The sequence below is a fragment of the Lissotriton helveticus genome, chromosome 3_1, assembly GCF_964261635.1.
Source record: "Lissotriton helveticus chromosome 3_1, aLisHel1.1, whole genome shotgun sequence".
Lineage (NCBI taxonomy): Eukaryota > Metazoa > Chordata > Amphibia > Caudata > Salamandridae > Lissotriton > Lissotriton helveticus.
Window position 1 is genome coordinate 180,594,646 of NC_136061.1, and position 23,063 is coordinate 180,617,708.

At 43.1% G+C, this 23,063-nt stretch overlaps 1 protein-coding gene across 1 annotated transcript in view; it reads right to left on the reverse strand.

Moving 5' to 3' along the window:
* Positions 1 to 3,384: 3,384 nt before the first annotated feature.
* LOC144824465 (uncharacterized) overlaps positions 3,385 to 23,063 on the reverse strand; it is a 304,812-nt gene continuing 285,133 nt past the window's right edge. The window contains exons 3-4 of the mRNA XM_078683558.1: positions 10,164 to 10,262; positions 3,385 to 4,728 (exon numbers count right to left, since the gene is read on the reverse strand). Coding sequence (XP_078539684.1) covers positions 4,628 to 4,728; positions 10,164 to 10,262 — 200 coding nt within the window. The 3' untranslated portion in view covers positions 3,385 to 4,627. The remainder of the gene's footprint in view (positions 4,729 to 10,163; positions 10,263 to 23,063) is intronic.

A 23,063-nucleotide genomic window follows, 5' to 3' on the forward strand; every position in this document is an offset into this window, starting at 1 on the left:
TATAATAATTCAAAGTCAACCCCCCTAAAGGATCTAAAAATGTCAAATGGAACTTTTACCAGCCCCACTTACATGGATGTCGATCCATCTAGCAATCCTCTCCCCAGACCTCTTTGCACTCTACTCCAACTATCTTCCTCATCCCGAGTAGAGCTAGAAACACTCAGACCCCAAACCGACAGGATTTATCTGTATTTGCAAAATACCATCTAAGAAATTAAGAATATTTTACTTCTCAGAGAAAGTTATCTTTCAAAAATCAACCATTTTCAAAAATCGATACCCTCAGCCCACAGCAAGCTAAATACCATTCCCCTGCCTCTGTTCAATCGTCAATAACGAACATGCAAATACCATTGATGTCTGAAACGCAATCCCTATTGCTATCTTACGAATGGTCTCCCAATCTACCCCCCATTGTGTATAAACATGTAATTTGATCAGTCCCAATAAATGCAAACAGAACAACACAGCCGAATAACAGAAAGATTAACACTAACAACCTAAAAAAAAGTAACTAACCTCCGAAAAACATGAAATAAACCTGGATAACTCACTGAAACCAATCTCCTGTCTACTACTCAACTGCTGCTCAGCAATGAAACACGCCTCTGCCTTTGCTGATCTCATTTTGAGCCGAGAAGCTGATGTAATCATCCTGATGGAATTGTGGCTTACTGAATCTTCTTCCCCATGTTTAGACCTTCTTGTGTCTCCTGACTAAAACATTATTAAACTAGGCAGACCACACAAAATGGGCGGAGGCATTGCCTGTATTCATCAAGCTGACATCTCCATCACTATACTTCACTCCAACCCCCTTGAATCATGTCAATACTCTCTTTAAGAACTACAGATAACCAACTCTGCAAACTACACGTATTTTACCATCCCCCAGGTGAAAACACCTTCTTCATTGACCAACTAATAAAAATCATTACAACAAACGCTGCCTCTCACTCCAATTATATATTCCTAGGGGAATTCAATCTTCATTAGGAAGACCCCCCATGATACTCAAGTCAATGCTGTCAAACATTTCTAAGCAGAGCAATCCCTAGTCCAAGCCTGTTCCCTTACAACCCACACTAAAGATGCAACACTAGACTGGATCGTTTCCAAAGAAAAAATGGTTAAAACAATCCTGATCGATCCCTGCGATTGATCAGACCTCCATATTATCACTTCCATATACCCCCTACAAAAAAGAAACCAACCTCACAATCAACCAAACCGAGACAATGGGTTTGTCACACTAAAAATCTCAAGTTTGAGATACTAGCAGCTCGCTGCAAGAAAGAACTTCTTCCTCCTAATAATATGGCTGATGTCAACAAACTTACTGAACACTACAACTCCACGATGACAAAACTAATTGATTCCATAGCCCTGCCAAAATTTAAAAGAATACCAGACAAAGGCAACAACCCTTGGATCAATGGATCTCTCAATGAAGAAAGACGTAAACTGAGACTAACCGAACGGCAATGGAGACAACATCCTTCATCCTCTCACTTAAGACTGCTAAGAAAGTCCAGAAACTCCTACAAAAAAAGTATCCTAAAATCAAAAAAAGACTAATTCTGGGCAGTGAACTCCGCTCCGCTCGCAGAGTTAGAGAGGTTTTCCTCAAGTGCAAGCAAGGAAAATCCACCTCCTGGCGAGATTTTCTCCTCATTTGTGTTCATCAACGTCAAGTTGGTGAGCACGAGCAAGGGAAATTAACCGCCCGGTGAGATTTCTCAAAACATGTGGTTGGATTGCTCAATGCGGGTAGCCACGTATGCTCGCGACTGCTCGCATTGAGAAACCGTCTGTTCACATTGAGAAAGCGGGTAGAAAATCTACTCAAGCAGTAAAAAGGAAGCACTGCCCACTTGCGCTATGCATGGTGCCGTTTGCGATAATTTCACAGCACGGACAAACACCCGGCACTGAAAATTATCGCAAACTGCATTTTTTTTACCCACTCTGCCGCTTGTGGAGCTCAGCATAGCGTGGCAGAGTATTATTTGTACTTCAGGGAGTTCTGCATAGCCGAACTCCTCAAACTCCACCCAGGCATAAAAAAAGACTTCTTTAGATCGGAACTTGACAATGCCAAAAACAGACCGAGGAAACTCTTCAAAATATTAAAACAACAATGAAACAAAATGGCCAAATCTGCCCTCTTGACATCAAAATCACATTAAAGCAGCAACTAATTCTCTTCTTTCTTTACTGCTAAAGCCATTGCCCTAGAGAATGAGCTCAAGACTGAAGCTGACAACCCAATAAACCCCTAAACATTCTCCATCCGATCTTCCAGCCCAACCTACCCTGTCAGTGCCCAAAAATAAAGCTCAGTGGTCTACCTTCAAACTATATGACCACAGAGCTATTACCAAAATCTTATCGACTATAAAAACGAACAACCACGACAAAGATCCTCTCCCGTCAAATTGCTTGTCATCTATCAATAATACTGTCATCCCAATTTGGGCCAAGATAATCAATGCATCGCTTTTGCAGGATCCATCCCGGATTGCCGAAAAACTGACCAAGTCATCCCCATCCTAAAATAAACAACAGAAACCCTTGGGACCCAAACGATTTTTGACCAATAACTAACATTCCCATGCTAGCCAAAGTAATGGAAAAAATATGTTCAGTAACAACTGAACCAACACATTATGGAATTGAAGCTATTAGAAATCTGCTGATCAGGTTTCAGACCCGGGCACAGCACCGAAACAGCAATTTCACATACAGTTGATGACACCCTACTTGCATTAGATCGTAATGAAACATGTCTGCTTGTGCTGCTTGACCTCTTGTCTGCTTTCAACACTGTTAACCATGGCAAAATACTTGAGAGACTTGAGAACAGGATGGGTATAACGGGAACTGTCCTAAAATGGTTCAAATCCTTCTTAGAGAATAGAACACAAAGATTTATTTTGACTCAAATTCTATCCTCACCATCCTCAAACCTATTAGGAGTACCACAAGGCTCAACACTATCCCCATCACTATTTAATCTCTGTATTGAACCTTTAACTGGAATGTTTCAGCAGGCGAACATATCCTTACACATGTATGCAGATGAGACACAGCTGTATATTAAGAACACTTCCCTAGAAGAGATTAAGACGATGACCCAAGCATTAAAAAGTCCATTCAATGGCTAACAGTCACCTTAAGCTAAACTCTCATAAAACAAATTCCTTCTAATCTCCCCCTCAAAAAGCTCCACGGAGATGAAGGATTGGACCAAGCGGAACACTGCACCAACCTGTTTGCCCGATCCTAGTGGATTCAACCAAGTTGCTAGGAATCACTCTTGATAAGAAACTAAATATGCAATCACACATCAACACAAGGGCTTAAAATGCCCGCTTTCACCTCAGCTATCTTAGAAAAATGAAACCTTTCATCAAATCACCAGACCTCAAAACAGTAGTTCAGACATTAGTCCTGAATATAGATGTACAACTTTATCAGGACTACCCAAGATCCCTACAGCCCCGCTTAAAGCATGTCTTAATGCAGCCGCAAAACTCTTAACAGGTTAAAAAAAATTGATCACATCACTCCACATCTGAAGGCGCTTAACTGGCTGCCTTATGAGGTACGCATTCAACTAAAGATGGCCTGTAGCACACAAAAAGTGACCCACCACAAAACTCAACTGTATCTAGCACAGAAAATTTTGATTTCTGGAGGAAGTAGACTCTTTTGGAGCATGGGTAATCTTCTTCTGAAACCTTTGTTCTTCCATTTAAAAAAAACATATGATAGAGCTTTCTCTGGAGCTGCACCAAGAATATAAATCTCTCTCCCTCTGAACATCAGAAAAATCAAATCTACTACAATATTAAAAAAAGAAGGCCTGCTGAGTGATACTCTCTGTCAGTTCATCCATTATCAGACTCTATATGAAGCTCCTCATTCTATAGCTAGGCCCAATCCTCTGGTCCTAATTTTGTACTGATATATCTCTTTGAAGACAACACATCTAAATGTCACCATTGTGAATACCCAGAACAAGTACGAATGTGTTATAAATTAATAAATTATGTTCTTTCTAACTGTATTATTGAATGCACCAATGTTTCCTCATTTGTAAAAAACAATTTCAGATACCCGGCCACTGTTTATAGGTATCAGTTTTACTGTTTAGGACTACAATGCTATAGATATGTGAACCGCTCTGATACCCAACTCTGGGCCTTGTTCGAGTTAAACAAAAAAACACTCAATAAATAAATAAATATCCTCTCCATCCAAACAACATGACCACCCCTCTATAAAGCAAAACTGACTTAAGCCCCAAAACTCAAAATGTCCAAGGACGTCTCTCCAGTCCCAACTCTCTTACCACCCTCTCCACTCAGCCCCAAAAAATCCCTCCCACCCAAAAGGGCTATAAGAGGGCATTATGGACGTCGGTCCGGAGCAGGTCCAGGCTCTGCTCCATCGTGGTGAGCTGGCCTTCGATGGTGCCCAGCTGCTGCAGGATGCGGCACAGCAATGGCCTGTTGCCATTGTGGTGGGTGGTGGCAGCAATTGTCTGGCGGAGGCGCCAGTGATGGGATGGGCGGGAGCCTGAGGGGGAGTGGCTGCACTGGGGCCCGCCGTTATGCATTTATTTCCTCCTCCTCCTCCACTTCCAGGACCTCCAGCCGCTGGATTTCCTGCTTGCTACGCTCCAGCCTCTGCTGCTGCAAACGGGCCGCTCTCTCCCGCCTATCGGGTGCAGGAGTAGGTATAATGAGAAAAACATAAAAGACAAATTGTAAATAATGGTCTGCACAAACAATTGTTTTAAATAACTGGGTGGCACAGTAGTAGTACATTGCTAGTCCTCTAGGGCCATTGGAATTTATTTGATGTGATTATGATTAGGAGAGTCACAAGGCCAATTTTATGTTTTACCCACAAATGTTGCCAAGCATAAAAAAGTACTGACTGTGTGGCAGAAAAGTATTACCAGGCAGAAAATACCATCACAGGATTTTAAAAAAATGGTGTGTTGAATATTTTTTCTTTTAAAGGCTTTTCAAGCAACTATGAACAAAGTCAGACACTTTGAGCTGAAAAATAGATTACTTCTCATTGATGAGTACGGCATTATGCACTATGCTGAGTACAAGTTGTGTGGTGCTAAAATAATGAAAGCCATGCTCATTGCTAGCCAGCGCCTCTGCTAGTTTGAAACTGTCTACAGCTGTAGTTGAAATTATGTATTTTTTATTCCAATGGCTCTGCTCTTCGCCATAGGCATTTCTCTTTCTACCTTATCTCCAAAGAGGCAGATGAATAATAAATAGGATACTACGTCAGTCACACACCTCATGTATGAAATGTGGATATTAACATATTTTTATGTCTGCCGTAAGTAGACGTTGAGGAAAATGAATCTAATGGACTGCATTACAGGTAAAGGAATGAACTATAATGATTTTATTTGGCACATTCGTCACTGTGTATCCCATATGCCAAACTTGATACCAAATTATGCACTCTCTCCCACTTTACTTTGTAATTGTAACAAATGTGTTTGCTGGCCAGTAACCAAGGAAAGGAAACTTGATTTTCTCTACTGCAGGGTGTAGGGTAGGGTAGAGGGATTAGACAGGTAGGGTAGAGCTTTTTAATATATAATAGAGGGGTCACTACACTGATCATTGATTAATCATCTTTGACGTATTCAGTCACGGTACAATTTGAAAGGGAAAAATCTGAATACGTGTAAATTAAATCTATTACCGGAAACCATGAAATATGTTCTGGAATCACTTCCCATGGGTATCGCATTAAATGGGGCACATGCCAAGAATAGATTTTCCAATTTGGAAGGCTGGAACGGAAGAACTTAGGAAAAAATGAAGGAATGAAGTACTAAGAGGTGACTAAGTGGGCGAAGGAACAACACACCTTGTATGTCAGGTGTTTGCAATGCACTGAAAACATTGTAAATGCCGCATTAACTGAAGCAGATGCACATTAAACAGCCAACCCTGCAGTCACAAATTAATTGACCCATACGGCACTTCAGTCATAGTTGGAAAAAATGCCATGTGCGGGGAGGGGGGATGATGAATGATAGGTAGGATAGATCTGGCTTACTTAACAAATACAGCAAGTCAAGGGAGTAGAACAAAGAATAAAAATGCATAAATAACCCCTACATAGAACCATAGCTTTAAATGATAGTGATAACCCTACAAAAACCAAATAAGCAGCAAGTTGTAGTAAGTAGGTGAGCAGCAGCATGCTTCTCGTGAGAAGAAGAGCTGCCTTGCTTATTCATCCAAACAATCCAAATATTCATTCATCCTTTCATTCTAATTCACCCATAGCCACCATGATTAAGCTTTACTTTCTCCCATCCAGTCTTTCACCAAAATTTCCAATACATTAGCCACCCGGTCAATGGCAACCCTTTCTCAAACCATCCTTTCGCCCATCCACTGCACACCCTTTTTCCCACCCACCCTTTTACTCGTATACCATTTCCTTTCTTTTAAGTTACCTTCCGATCTTTAATGTCTCCCTCAAGCCATCAAAGCTCATTATGTGAGACTTTGTTGCATTGCAAATAGAAGAGGCCATAATAATAACACAACTGCCGCTGTGGCTGGTAAAGCTGGGGGTCTTTTCACAGTCATATTTGATGACGACGAGCGACGCCATGAAAATAGCTGGCGAGCATAGTAATTGCAAGAAATTATGTAATTTACCCCTGCCCGTCCCTGCTGCCGCTTCTCCTCCTCCAACTGGCACGCTGCAGTCTCCTCTTGCTAGTGTGATCGAGCAAGGCCTGGGTCCGTAACTCCCCAGACTGGACCACCTCAATATTGAAATAAGCAACGGGATGTCTGGGGGTTATTTTGAGTAGAGTTGTGATAAACCTAGACCATTAATTCCAAAGTTTTTGCCCTTTATTACTCTTATTTTTTATATTTGATCTTTTTTTTTTTTTGATAAAAATGGTACATAAATGGACAAATTTCAACAATTATTACATACATGATAAGAATCTGATAAATATTTGATATATTTACATACATTTTTAATTACATCTTGTTAGCGGGAACGAGAAAAAATAAATAAATAAATAAATAAATAAATAGATAAATAGGGTTAGAAATCAGTTTCAATTAATTGGAGATGAACAATTTTTTTTTACCCATTTCTATCTATTCTCCAATTAGTTACAGGAGCCCATAGGCGTATACCCTCCCTACGCTGCCTCATGCCTTTATATTCGTAGAGGCAGGATTCTATGTTATGAATTCCTAGAAATCTCGAGAGCCACATCTGAAAGGATGGGGGGTTCGTATCTTTCCACGCCGCAGAAATTAAAATTCTAAGTACCGCTACAGATAAAAATATTAGATCTCTTTCAGCCTCGTCTAAACCCAACTTAGAGTCTGTACCCAGTAAAATTAAGGTAGGGGATAGGTCGATGGACTGACCTAGCAGCCCCTCCATAAATTTCATTATTTCTTTTTTAACATTTTCCAACTGTTTGCAGGAAGAAAACTTATGTATAATATCTGCCTGGCTTTCATTACATCTGGGACAATTATCATTTTCGCTTAGACCCCAGGCAAATATCTTCACGGGTGTATGGTAAAGATTAAAAATAGTCTTGTAGTGTTGTGCGCGAAGGTTTGATGCCCGGAATATTTTTTTATTCAATACGAGAGCAAGATCCAGATCAACATCAGAATCCCCTAATTTTGTCGCCCAGTTAGACTCAACCTTCTCAATATCATCCGGGATTTGGTCCAATAAGCAATTATATAAAATCTTAATCTTCCTACAACCTCTAATTAATAACTCAATCAGTGGAAAATCTGCTGTATGTGAAATCTGTGGCCTGACTGCCTTAATTGCCCTGGTAACTTGACCATAAACCAGCCATTGACTGTCTGGAATACCAAATCTTTCCTGCAGCATTTCGAACCCCAGAATTTCACCTTCTTCCATTAAATCTCCCAAGGATCTAAGCCCCAGCCTTTTCCACATCAGCAAATTATTATCGTTTTTTAGTTGAGGAAAGAGAGATGAGTTATACAATTGCAGATAGGAATAGATTTTCGGGATATTAAACATTTTCATAATTGCTTTCCAAACCTTCCATGTGCCAATCAGTGTCTTCAATCTTGTTTTTTTATAAAAGCTTCGTTCCAATTCACACTGAAATACATTTATAGTCTTTTCACCCAATAGCATCCTATATATCTGGGGCGGACATTGTTGATCTACAAACCCAGGTGTTATATCAGGTACAGATGTAGATTGAAATAGAGTAGTCATTTGGGTTAGCAAGCAGGCCCAATGATATAACTTTAAATTCGGCAATCCCATCCCACCCCTTTCTCTGGGCAGTGCCATTAAGTTTGTAGATCTCCTTACCCTGCCATATTGCCATACAAATCTGATAAACATAGATTCAAGTTGTTTCATGATCCTGTCCTCTATTGCTAAAGGGATGGCCCGAAATAAGTAGAGAACTCTAGGGAGCATAGACATTTTAACTGCATTTACCCTTCCTATTAATGAGAAGTGTAGCACATCTATTCTTTTTAATTCCTTCTCAATATCCTTAATAAGTGGCAGATAATTCTCACTTACAATTTTCTCAACATTGGCATTGATTTTTACCCCTAAATATATGGCAGAGTCGACGAATCTATAGTCAGTTTTGGCTATATTTTTAGAACAAATAACCTGCGTTTTTGTTTCATTTAGGAGATAGCCTGACTCTTCCCTAAACAATTTAGCCATCTGAATTAGAATAGGAAGAGTTTGTTGTGGATTATTTGTTAACACTGCAAGATCGTCAGCGTAGGCCAGTATTTTACTTGAATAGCCATTGCATATCACTGGAGCTATCTCTGGGCAGTCAAGAATACACTGTATAAGGGGGTCAATATACAGCGCGAATAGAATAGGGGAATATTTTTTATATTTCATCAAAGACATTCATAAATCAATAGAGCATGTCTTTTCAAAGAAACACCATTAGTAAATCACACAATTTAAAAAGTTTGAAATAGAACTATATACAAGATTTACATAGTGCAAAAAAAATGTTGTGAGATAAAATAATAATATATGGAACGTTTTTGCAAACAAATAATAACAACAAATCAATAATCACAAGAAAAAACATCAATAACTCATGTGTGCCAGCCTGAAATTAAACCAGTCCTACATTCATATTAACACCAGATGGACAGTTACTCATTTTCTAAACACATGTTTCCTGTCCTGCCTGTGAGAGGATGGGGATACCTAACCTACTGATGGGTGTTGTCAGAAGCTGCTGAGGGAAATATTATTTAACATTCCTCATGACACACCCCATCAGCAGTCCCCCATACTTAAAGCCAACGCGTTTCGCATCCCTAACAAATACGGGATTCTCTTTAGGACTTGGACTTGGTATTTTGGCTCTGCAAAATTAAAAGAAATATTGTTGGTTTTCATTCTGACACCCCCATGTACCACCATTACTTTACGGACAGGGAATATTTTAGGTTCCTTAATGGTGGTGTGAAGTTATCTCCTCTTGCCTTAGCACTGGAGCCGACATCACTGATGTTCAGTGTGGCTAGAATAAAACATTACACATAATTTAGATCCCAGATACACAACCCCAAATACAACTGCAATGCAGCACTACAGCTCAGTTAGCATGTCAGTATCTTCAAAATATCACTCTGGACATTTGATTCATTGCTTCTCAAAGTTAGACAACCCTGGCGTGGAATAATGGTCAATGAAATATATATGGTAAGTGTTGGTTGGCAAATGCAATGGGATTGGGAATGCATTTTTTCCAACATTGCTGCACTGTCATGGGAAACTGATGGAATACTGTAACTATAAAGGAACGAGTCTGCAGCACGCTATATTGGGGGGCGGACAGTGATGATGACCATGCCACTCTCTCCTGAGCTGAACTGTGTTAGAGCTAGAACTGTGTTAGAGCTAGGCATAGGCAGGAAAAGGAAAGCCTTCTCAACACACATACATGGTGATTTTTATTTAAAATTCTAGTACACTTGGGCCTGCTATCTGAATCTTCACGATAGACAACACCAACATTCCAATACCCCACGATTATAGTCTAAAAAGTCTACAACAATCATAAAAGAACTTACTGGGATCAGCAGAGTCCTCTGCAGCAGCATCGGTGGTCAGCACCGGCTGACCAGCTGGTCCAGGATCCTCCAAATTGACCCTCTTCTTGCTATTGGGTGCTGATGAAAGAAATTAAGATAAATAAAAATAGATGAGTGATTCTGTTAATAATCTCCATAAATTGTTTTATGAAAAGCAAGCACAATTGCTTTTCATAACAAATATATGTAGAACTACTAGTTTTGACTTGAGTCTATCGACTGTCGTTAAATCCATATTCCAAATCTCCTTAGCAAAAAGTACATTTGGAACTACTGTATTGAAGTGATTGCTCTTTGATTCTATCTATTCCCATTTCTCAAGACCCTTGATGAACCAACTCAGTTTCCCATTTTTGCAATGCATGGATGCATACTTCACATCACTGTAAATTCGATTAAATAACCTGGAACTGTACAAGCTATATAAATAAAGTCATAGAGAGAACACGCTACTGAGCAATTCACTATAGTGACAGGAGAACAGTCTGCAACGGCTTCTTACTTAATCACCCAAAGCGAGCGCCTGATGAGTGCAACTGTAAATCAAATGCTATTAGTGGGCTAACAAAGCGGTACAAAAGGGGGTGGTGATGGACGGAGCATCTGACCCAATCAAACTATCTGGGTTTAATCCATCACCGTTCTTTAGCCCACTCTGCCACCCCAGTTCAGACATGGCCATATGCAAATCAGTCTGACTCTGTGCCTCATGGAAACAGTCCAGCCCGAACTGCCAAGCGATGCCTTCCCTGGACCGGAAACAAGCTTCCTAGGACCGGTTTCTGGCATTTCAGCCGTCTTCAGCCAGGCTTGCTTGAATCCAGTGGCAAAGTGAGCAAGGGACTCACGTCTGAGCATACCCTGCCAACTTATGGCGAACAAAGCGGTACAAAAGGGGGTGGTGATGGACGGAGCATCTGAACCAATCAAACACTCACACCCAGTCAAAAGATCTCGGTTTAATCCATCACCATTCTTTAGCCCACTCTGCCACCCCAGTTCAGACATGGCCATATGCAAATCAGTCTGACCCTGTGCCTCATGGGAACAGTCCAGCCCGAACTGCCAAGCCATGCCTTCCCTGGACTGGAAATAAGCTTCCTAGGACCGGTTTCTGGCATTTCAGCCGTCTTCAGCTAGGCTTGCTTGAATCCAGTGGCAAGGTGAGCAAGGAACTCACGTACTTCACTGTAATAATTATTAGGATGCAATAAAGTTCAATGTAATACAGGTGTAAGACTTTACTTTTCTATTTCTTGGTACACAAATAATTTTGTATCAGTATTTTAACCTTCCATTTCAATGTTTTGAGGCAGTTGAAAGATGTTTTAGGGCTTTTCATTGATCAAAAGCGTGTAACTTATTTCCATGCACTTCATTGCTTGGTTTTACTTTCAGGAAAATGTCACACTAAGTGTCACACATTCTGGAGTTGAGTGTTATTCACAAGTGCACTGAATCCATGGTGTCACAGAATCTGAAAACTTGGCAGCTATGTGTATGTAGCCTTCTCACACACCTCTGCTTCCCTCAAAACTACAGGATCTGGGGCCTAGCTGCAGTGACACGCAGTCTCCATGTAGCAACCCCATGTATGGAGCCTTCTCACACCTCCCGCTTTCCTCAAACCTCTGACTCTGGGGCCTGGCTGCACCAAAGCACAGCCTCCATGTAGCAACCCTATGTAACGGCACTAGGTTAGTGCCCTTCCATTTCTGCTGCTTTGTAGCAGTTTTAAGATCTTCTTAGAGTTTCTTATTTTTCAATGGGTGTAATTTCTGATATTTATATGTTTCCCTCATCTTCATTGCTTGATTTGGCATGCTAGAGAGTGTCACTAATAGTCGTTGAATGTCACTCATAATTACACAAAAATTATGAAAATGTCACACATAAGCAATCTGAAACCTTGACAGCTATGGACTGGTAATAAGGGTCGTTCCTCTAAAAATTATGTGGGAGTCAGCAGCAAAAGTAAAATACCGGAAAGATGCTGATCACAGAAAATAGTCCGAGTTTTGGGGGGATGGGGCAGCTACGTACATACCCGGTGGGCATATGGAGTGATTCGCCTTTGAGGCACAGTCCAGCTTACTGATGTCACGATGGTGGGTGTGGCCATTGTAAGCGTCATGATGCAGCGACTTCTGTGCGCACATGCAGTATGGCCCCTTGCTCAGAGCCAGGCCACTTGAGTGTGCACTCTACTGTTCTGTCTACACTTTGGTGTCTTGTTATTTATCCTGCGTGAAAAGCCTAGCAAGTGCAAGACTTGAGAGGATGAGATGAGACTTGAGGAGAGGATGTGGCCTTACGGCCAGAGATGCCAACTATGGAACTGGGGAACCAGGTTCGAGCCTCAGCACCCTGTGATTCTGGGAAAATCACTTAATCTCCCCGTGCCTATCAAAAAATGAATGAGTCCTCATGTAATGTAAGGGTGATAGTGTAAAGCACTCCAATACCTTCAGGTCGAGTTAGCGCTAAATAAATCTGCAGAAAAAAAAGACTTTGCTGCTGAACAGGAAATATGTAGACCGCCAAAGATTTACAGTGTCACACCTCTCTTCATTCCCTTGCACCCGATGATCGAACAGTGGGAGAGCGCCATAAGAATATTAAATCACTTTTAAGAGCTGTGAAAGCCTGCACTTTTGATCCCAGGCCCTGGATAACATACTGACTGGGAATTCACCAGCAGTGAATAACTGGCACTGCGGCAGCTTGGATCCAGGAGATGTGTGCATGTCCATGTGAAGTCAGGTGAGAAATTCCTTCATCACTATGTGAAGTCGCCCTCATTGCCCACAATTTCAAACCGAATAGGAGGCCTAAATTTTACCTGCTGTTGACAAAAGCCCACATTTTTTTTAACTTTACAATCATGTATTAAGGTTTGAAATGACTTGGTGACACCGACCACCAGTACAAATGGCCCAACACTAGGAATACCATGCTGGGTCACAAACATGGTCGCCGACCTACCAGCTTCCCTAGAGCGGACTATTGTTGCCCAGCTCAAGCCTCTGGTTTCAAAACTTGATAAACTTATTGCTGCCACTAACTCAAAAGGGGGAGGACCTCTTGAGATTGTTAAACAAGTGATAAACTCTGTACCCCAAGTTACTGATATATCGTCCCAAAGCGCTCTAAGAAATAGAGTAGTGGGAAGTAAAAACACCCCAGTACAGACCACTAACGCTGCAGCTACACCAATTTCCCAGAAGGCCACGCACACCCCGCCCCAACACCTGCCAAGGGCCAACCCTCAAAAACAGTCTTCCCAAGCAGCAGGTAACATGCCAAACTCCAATGAGAAAGACTACCCAAATCCAAAAGAGGGTGAGAAGGCGATGAACTACACCAGTTCCCCATCAAAACAAAGTCAAACATCTAGAAACTTTCCTCGACAACCACCAACAATTAATCTACCCCCGATGCTCAATCCTATGTGGTGGCACTCGTAGGAGTTCCACCGTTAACCGAGGGGAAAAGAGAAAGGGAGACTGAGCTGAAAAATAAGTGCATACAGTGGCTCAGAGTAAATCGACCCCTTCCGGGGAATGTCTCTGGGGAAATCCTGTCAGCAAGAAGAGTGGGCTGGATTGGGAGGAGCCCAAAGACTGTAGCCGGTGATAATTCTGAATTTCAGGGACGTCTCTGCTGTAAGGTATATTTGTAATGCCCCGCACTATAGTTCAGACACGCAAATATGTCCTCTGCACCTCTCGTACTTCTACCCCACTCCCAGCCTGGAACCATGTCGTATAAGACCGACACACACTAATAGGGGGGGCTTTCCCACATCACATAGAACTACAATCGGGGAGGTCTATAGGCAGGGCATGTCTTCCTTTGGTCTACTACCCCCGATACAGCCACATTGGAATAGGTTTAGTGCCCTGGAAGATGTAGATTGACTTACCCGAGGTGAAACCCCACCCCTAGAGGATACAGAAGCACAGGGGTACCAAAAGAGAATATTCTGCCCCAAATGCTGAAGGAAGCTCCAGAAGCTGTTAACTTAGAAAGGAAAAGGACTAGCACCAGGGAGACTAGGGAAGTCGAAGGACGAGCAAGTTCAGAGGAAGGATGTTTGAAGGTAGTTTCCTGGAATATTGCCGGGTTAAAAAATAAGCTGCTTACGCCAGAGTGGGTTACCTTTATGGCAGAATATGACATCTGCTTGATGCAAGAGACATGGGCACTAGAAGAGAGCTCGAGCCCGACCTTTGCAACATTTGATTCCCTGGCAGTATCTATAGGCAGAGGCCGTTCATCAGGCGGGTTATCAATCTGGATAGGAACTCACCTGGGAATCCAAGCTACCAAGATCCAAACAAAATCCCCGGATATTCAGTGTATCCTAATACAACCCCCAGGCAGACCACAAGTAGCACTAATAAACATCTACTCTAGGCCATCTAGGAATGGCCAGGAATCAGCTACATTTAGAGCTCTGAACTCTTTTATCCAAGGGTTAGACCCCTCTATCTCAATAATTCTTGGAGGGGATTTTAACTGCCAATTCGAACCTTTGGGCAGTATAGACTTGGGTGATCAAGATGAGGTAGATGCACTATGGCATATCCCGGACCCGAACATTGCCCCCGTCAGGGCGTGGACACCTCTTGTGCTCCAAATAAAAAGCTTCTCCCTTGCGACATCCCTGCGGGCGTGCAATGGGAGACTGGAACCTGACCGCCCAGCAATGGCAACTTTTAATCAGGCAAATAAAACTACCATCATTGACTACTTAATGGTGGATGCTAAAAATTGGGACAAGCTGAAAGAATTCAGGGTCATCCAAAGACAGGACAGTGATCACAATGCCCTGGTAGTAACTTTTAAACCAGGGTCATTTGGATTAACCACTTCTGATCACATACCTGCCTTGACGACACTTCCTCTTATGCTGACCAACAATATAAGGAGGGTCAAGTGGCCCCATCTTGTAGACTCAACCACGAAGCTTGCCAAAATCTACCAACTCGCTATCCCTTTTATTGAGCAGATGGGTGTCTCGCCTAGTTGGCAGCAGGCGTTAGATACGCACAAACAGCTCGTTGAGGCACTAGGGGATGTGTTCTACCCTATAAGTAGAATTAAGAAGTATGTTCCAAAAACACACCCCTGGTTTAATGATGCGTGTAGGAACTCGAAAAAGGAGCTCCTTGCGGCGATTAAGGCTAAAGATAGACAGAATATTAGGGGAGCTAGACAGATCTACAAAAAGGAGCTGATTAGGGGTAAAAGGGAGTGTGAAGAAGAGAGGTGGGAAGAACTCAGAGATGCCCTTGCGACTAAAGATGCTAAACTATTCTGGGCATTAGTAAATTCTGGTGCAAACGCTGGTGGGGGGACCCTTCTACCAAACATACCCCCCTCAATGTGGGAGGCGCATTTCTCTGCACTCTACACTGGCCCTGTGATCGGTCATAGTGCCCATCTAGATAGGTCTGGGATTCCAGAGCCTGAAGGTCCCTCCTGGAATTCTCTTGCCCAAGACCCCCCGCACGAGTGTCAACTGCGGGAGGCCTCGGGCACGGGATACCAGCTAGAACACAGGGACACCGAGATGAGGATGGCCCTGAGAAGTGGTGAGAGTATCTCGGCCAAGGAGGTGGAGACTGCGATTAGTAGACAACTTCCTAACAAAGCGCCAGGCCTCGACAGGGTACCAGGTGATCTCTTCCGTTCCCAGCCAAAGATATGGGCTCCATACTTAACTGTACTATTTAACGCAGTCCTACAGGGGGCAAAGATTCCTGACACATGGGCGGGGGCCGAAATTGTCCCAATTTTTAAGAAGGGGTCCGCTCTTGAGCCGTCAAATTATAGACCAATAAGTCTCCTGGACACTGATGGGCCGGATACTCCTGGATAGGATACTGGGATGGGCGGAGGAACAGGAAGTAATGACTACCCTTCAGGCTGGCTTTAGATCTGGGATTTCAACTATGGACCAACCTTTCAGGCTGCAGGTCCTCTATTGGAAGACCATAAGTATTGAGGGTGGCAGCCTCTACTTGGTCTTTGTTGACTTGCGGGCCGCTTTCGACCTTGTGCCGAGGGAGAGTCTTTGGAGGGTCTTAAAAGATCTTGGCCTTCCTCTCTACCTTTTGGAGGTCCTGAAGCGGTTACACGAAGGGAACTATGCCCGGGTGAGGTGCGGGAAGAGCAGGGAACTAACCGCACGTTTCCCAGTTTCTAGAGGCGTACGCCAGGGCTGTGCCCTGGCTCCCACGCTTTTTAGTCTCTATATAAACGGTTTGGTGGGGGAACTAAATAGAGTCAGGGATAGCGACGCCCCCTGGTTGTCGCGAACATCAACAGGCATCCAGAGGGTTTTGGACGGGTTTGTTTCATTCTGCGCCTCGCGGGGACTCGAGATTAATTTAGAAAAAACAAAATGTATGATCTTCGGTCCCCCGAAACGCACCCGCCCTAGCCCTACGTAAAACGGTACCCCGCTCGAAAGGGTGAGAACTTTTGTATACCTGGGGGTCACTTTGACTGAGGATTTTGGCTGGGGCCCCCAGGTAGCCAAATCCACCCTAAAGCTCGCACAGATATCAGGGGGCATTGGTAAGTTCCACCGAACAACGCATTTTAAGCCAGTCTCCCCAGTGCTTGAAATTTATATTGCTCAAGCTAGACCTGCGGTAACCTACGGTGCTGAACTTTGGGGACATGCAGGTATAACAAGCCTTCTTAGGGTTGAACGGGCCTTTATGAGAAATACGATTGGTCTACCCCAAAGCACCCCACTCTTACCCTTGATATTCGACTTAGGCGTGGAGCCCATCTCTGAACTAGTAGCGGCCCGACCCCTCCTGTATTGGCGAAGGCTCTGGACAGTACCTGAGCTTGCGGACTACAGAGCTGAGTTCGCTGCTGTCTGGGGGTCGTTGAAGAGTAAGAAAGTACCATGGCTGCTCCACATTAAATCTACTGCCCATCAAATAGGAATGCCTCAAATATGGGAGTTCCCGGCGGAGAGTTGCCCTGTGGTGCGGAGAACTGAGCTGCTGGCCTGTCTGAGGCACTATAACCTAAGTTTGCTGCAACGCCTGCCAAACATGGGCAGGATGTCTTTGGAATTTCTGCAGGTAAAACTTGTGCCCAGTAGGGAGGAATTCTTGGACCAAATTGAACCTCCCTTAGCAAGAAAACTATACACACAACTCAGGCACGGCAGCCTGCCACTTGGGTCATTGACCTGCAAATGGGCAGGTCAAGAGGAGGGAACTTGCCTAGCCTGTAATAATAGCAAAGAAGACACTGCCCATGTTTTGTTTTTCTGCCCGGCTTATGGCACAATTCGGAGAGCCTGGTTGGTACCATTATGCAGGAACCTGGGACTAAAACATTGTGCTCTAGCTGTTAGAATTTTAAAATATGATACTTCTCCCGTAATTGTGTTTTCGGTCTCCCGCTTTTTGCACTGTATGTGGCGGAGAAGGTCCACCTTGATTAACTGAAATTAAATTTTAACGAAGATCACTTTCTTGATAACTGACTGTTTAATAATGTTTTAACCACTGGTTCTTAACTATTTATGTATTTTATTGTATGTACATATTTTACTTGTGCTTTTATGGTCATCGACCGAAATAAAGTTATCAATTGTTGGTTTGAAATTAGATTTTCAAGAGACAGCTACCCATCTCCCTGTCCGATGTTAGAACACAGAAATGTAAAGTGATCTCATGACACCTGCAATACCTTATTTATAGCAGGCTGCTCGGCCGTTAGCATTCTGCATATCTGGACGTGGTATTTCCTTTTTTTTGGTAGCCATAAGCCAACGAGTCCCAGAGTAAAATATGCTTTAAGTTTGGAGGGAAGCTCACAATATAGATTTTCTTTTTTTTTTACAATTTACTGCTGGCTGGCAACTTTACATTTAACAGGTCTCCTCACAAAACTGCCCCCCATCCTTGATTATAGTTCTGACACAAACTAGACCCCGTTCCTACTCTGAGGTGACATCAAGCTACGCAGATTACCTTGATGCCACCTGCTATGCTGACTAAGATTCGTAGAGAAGTCCCAACATCAATCTAAATCAGCAGTGACCAAATAATAGAAGATTTTTGATGCATGAGTTGGTCACGGCTGAGGTGTGTGTCCATGTGTAGCTGTCTGTAGCTATCTATAAATGTAAAAGAAGGAGAACTCCTTTCCCACACCATCCTGACTTCTCTTTCCTTTTTCAATGACTCCTTTACCTCCTCAGCGTTTTCTCTCTCAATCGTTCTCCTCCCCTACATGTGTAACTTACAGTCACTCCCACATTCCTGTGAAGGCCATACTGCACACCTGTGGCCATCGGTCCCTAAAATATAATAAAAGAGGTACTACATAGCAAGGGAGCTCCCAGATGTTGGGAGTCTATATGTGAGTGGAGGGGTTTTTCTGTAATCAGTGGGTGCTACAGGCCAAAACTTAGATGAATTGCTTGAGCTTTGCCTGGGCCTTAGTACCACTTGCTTCAACTTGAGCTTTTTGAGGTACATTACACAAGCTATGCCAGTGTTTCAGTGCTTGAGCAGCATTGACACTGATACAGAGTATGGCAGCAGTGCATTTATGGAAGGATGCGTGAAGTTGAGCATGGCAGCAGTGCATTTACCGACTAGTTTACAGTGTGTACATTTGTAGAGTTTCGTGTAGTGTGTGAAGCACAATTATTTAAAGAGCTGTGTGACTGCAGTTATCACTTTAGGTTAGCCCTAGGGCTTGAAATCTTGTCTACTCTCCGTGCTCTCATCCAGTTTGATGGTCCTCTCCCCTCCCAATACATTTTTGCAATCCATGCATTTTCTGACCAGATACCTAACAAGCCTAAACACAAACCCTATTGCCGTTGCCTTCAGAGATGTCACAGGTGTCAAGACACATGCTTTTCATATATTGTGCATGTTCCCTCACCATCTTTAATACTTGAAAGAGCATCTGCCCAATCCGTCTGTCTTCACATTCTTCAACTGATTGATTCACTAGATATTCTCACTTGCCTTGCAACTATCCCCTTCCTACAGATATGTTCCCTGAGAGCGGGCATTCTCTCTATGCCTACCTTTCCTCACTTTCTCCAGACATGCTCCTTGATATTTCACCCATGTCATAGGATTTCTTCTGCACTAGAACACCCTCATTCTGATTAGACATTATCACTCCCTTTGAACTTGCACTTTTCCTTCCTCTCTTTGAAAGAGTAAGTTTTTTTTCTTGATGGGTGCTCTCTCTATGCCCCTGTACCAGAGCCATTGCGCCCCTGCACTTCAGTTACCTAAAACTTTAGGATGTTTCTGGTCATGTCCCTTCAATTTGAGACAGACATTCCTTGTGCCAGAATCCCTCCAAATGTGGTCTCTGAAGTCTACTGATTATTTTCAGACACTGCTTCTCTCCATAGACAGATGTTCCATTCTCTGTGCATATGTCATTGTGCATATATGTCTCCTTTGTCAGGTTAATAGTCATTTGTGTGAAGTGTTTAATTGTTTTTTCTGTTTCTCCTAAATCTTGGAAGACTTCCTAATGAATAGGTATAACATTCAAGAGATCAAGTGTTGGAAATGGAGTTTCTGGTTGGCTAAGGTATGCATCTAAGGCAGGCAGAACCCACCACTCTAGTCCGGATAAAAGAGTCATACACCCAAGATAACCCCCGCTAATCCCCGTGGTAGCTTGGCAGAGCAGTCAGGTTTATCCCACAGACATTGTGCAAAGCGTTTTTGCACAACACACACACACACACACACTCCAGTGACACACCTACGCACACTACAAAAGAGACTCCACGCAGTAGTATATAAAAAATATCACCTATATTGTATATAAACACATTACAACACAATCACATAAATCTCAATCAGTTTGCGACCTAGGTAATTGTCATAAGCATACAAGTTAGAACATTGTAAAACACACTTTTAGATTGCTTATTTCATTAAATAACTTCTACTGCACATTATAGGAAGGGAATGCAAACAGGACACTTGTTCTATGGTCTTCATTAGGGGTAAAGAAATACCAGTTATTACCATCTACAATGACCACGTGTAGTGAAGGAACAACACCTGGATTACCACGTTGTTGTTAGCACTATGGTACCAATGATCTTTGAGCACACTGTTCCGGTGCTAGGTAGGTTGCTGTTTCTGGTAATTAAGCCACCTACCTAAACACCAAAGCAAATGCAGACAAATAAAGAAAATGCCCCCAACGGATTTGCACAGAAGTGGAAGGTGCTGCTACTGTAGCGGTGCATGGCATGCTGGCCCCGTGCAGCTGGTACAGTAAGGGCAGGGCTCATGCTCCGGTCACCCGCAGAGCATTATGCTCTGTCTCTGGGTGCTCCTCTCAGTGGTGCTGGCTGGCTGGGCGGCCGCTGTTGATGCTGCGTCTTCTTCTGCCTCCAGGGTGTTGCTGGGCAATGCCCGGAACTCCTGTCGGCTGCGCGGTTACCTGACAACACTGAGGACTCCTTCGAGTTGGCTTCCTTGACGAGCGGCCAAGTTTGCACTTCCACATCTTCTCCGACCTTGGCCTCTGCATACAGTGGGTGGGGACTCAGCCCAGAACTTTAAGAAAAACAAACGCTCACTCTGCTTCCAAGGAGCGATGAAGAGGGAGGTTTCCACGAAGGGAAACGCAAGAAAAACTCCCCAGATGAGTAAAGCACAGAGTGGTCTCAGTAAAGCACAAGGGAATTTCCAGCAAAGCTCAAGGAAATTTCCCTTAAAGTACACGGAAGACGTTGATGTCCCTAAGTCTTCCAAAACAGGAGGCAAGCACACACAGCCCTTGGAGATTCTTCATATGTAGGATACCACAGTAGAGCAAAAAGAGTTAGACCTTTTCCTCTGCCACAGACAGAAACAGCAACTGCAGGTCAACCCACCCCTCACACAGAAACAGTAGCGCTTCTCACACAGCTTTTCTTCTTGGCAGGGTCCTCTTGTTTCTAGAAGAGATCAAAGTCTTGGTGTTTAAGGTCCAATACTTATACCCCATTTTTTCATTGGTCTCTTTGTGGCAATGGTCTCTGAGCCCAGTCCAAACCAGTCCTGGCCTCCTTGTACAGCTGGACCAGAGAAGGTGGAGACAGCATTGTGAAAAGGAGAAACAGCCTATTCAGGTGCTAGTGAACCCCCTCCCAGCATTCTAAATGCAGACAAGGTCTATTCAGCCTCGCTTTGAGTCACCCAGGCAAGGCAAGGCACACCTCAGACCCCCTTGTGACTGCCTAATGTGAATACACATCCCCAGGTCCTGTTATTTCAAAAACCAGAAGGTGAATACACAAAGAGGCAGGGGCACATAGGATGATTAAACAAGAAGATGCTCATTTACTAAAAGTGGAACATTTAAACACACAATTTGAAAACAACTTTTACTAAAAGGTGTGTTATTAAATTCTGAGTTCAGAGAGCCTAAACTCCATTTCTCCATCTTGCCCCAATGGCAAGTTACACTTGTAAAATGTTAGAAGGCAGCTCCCATGTTAACCTAATGGTGGCAATTAAGGAAAAGTTTCAATTAACCCAACTGAAACTCCTGTGTCACATATGCTATATATAGTAGGGAACAACTTAAAGCAATGGGCTACACCCAGAGACTGCAGTAAAAAAGGAGCCTTCATTCACACATTGCGGGAGTGCCCTAGAATCGCTAAATATTGGTGGAAAATTGATAAGCAATAGAAATAAATCACGAAATCCTACATTGAATGGAATGTAAAGATGATGTGGGAGCACCACTTTCTAATTATAAATAAATGTTGGACAATACTGCACCAATTGAGGCTAGACTTATATAGCTAGAATCTGAGGGGGGGTGATGGGGGGAGAGAGTGGTACCAGCCTGCAGCAACTGCCTCTTGGGCATGTAGACTTGTGCAGGGTGTCAGAATAGGACATGTGTAGAAGTCAGGTATATCCGGAAATGTATCAAAGAAATTGGGGTAAGTGGTGCGAGGCATTCAACTAGGGGTGATCCACTCGAGACGGGGGTAATAGCACTGACCCTATGGCAGACGAAGGAGGGAGTGGGAAAACAATCAAGAAGTTTGTTTTAAAACAGTCAGACCTATTGACTTTAACAAATGCATGTCTAGTCGTGGAAGTACATTACATTGCGAATTCTAGATATGTAGTTATATTTCCAAAAAGTATAATGGCGTCAAAAGCTCTAGACATGGAATGTTGCCTTTCTCTCCAAGCAAATTAACTAAAGCTCTGGGGACACCTCACATCATGTGTTTGTTCGAATTCTAACAATCATCTAATCAGCAAAGGCTGCATCTGAAAAGAAAAAGTGGTTTGGAGAGCGTTCTAGCACTAACATTAAGTAAGTGCCAATTTGAAACACTCAGACTATTTTCAGCTTACATTTTACACTGAAATGTGGAACAGATGCAACCTGATCATTAAATGCAGACTTTTGCTGTGGCAATAATTGACACACTCTGTGATTTTAGTGTGTGGCTTCTATGCCCCTTAGCTATTGTTTGTGCACTAGCAATAAGATATTCTTGAAAAAAACTGTGGTATCCACGAGTAAGGTTATTATTGTACAAGTAGAGTCTGCATGAGTAGGCTGACATGAATGGGAATGTGTGCTGTTCTTTGTACTAGGTTCAGTCAAAAGGTTCATTACGAGAAAGACTGGGGCTCAACCGAGGACAATGTATGTCTGCTCCTGGTGGAGTTGTATTCTTGTATACCGTAGTAAGGCAAAGGGCCACGCCCTGCACCATGACACTGACCCCGCACGTACGCCTCCAATCCCATTTGGAGGTCGCAGGCAAGGTAATTAAGAGGTGATGATGAACCCCACCCTTAAAACACGTGCAGAGAGTTAATC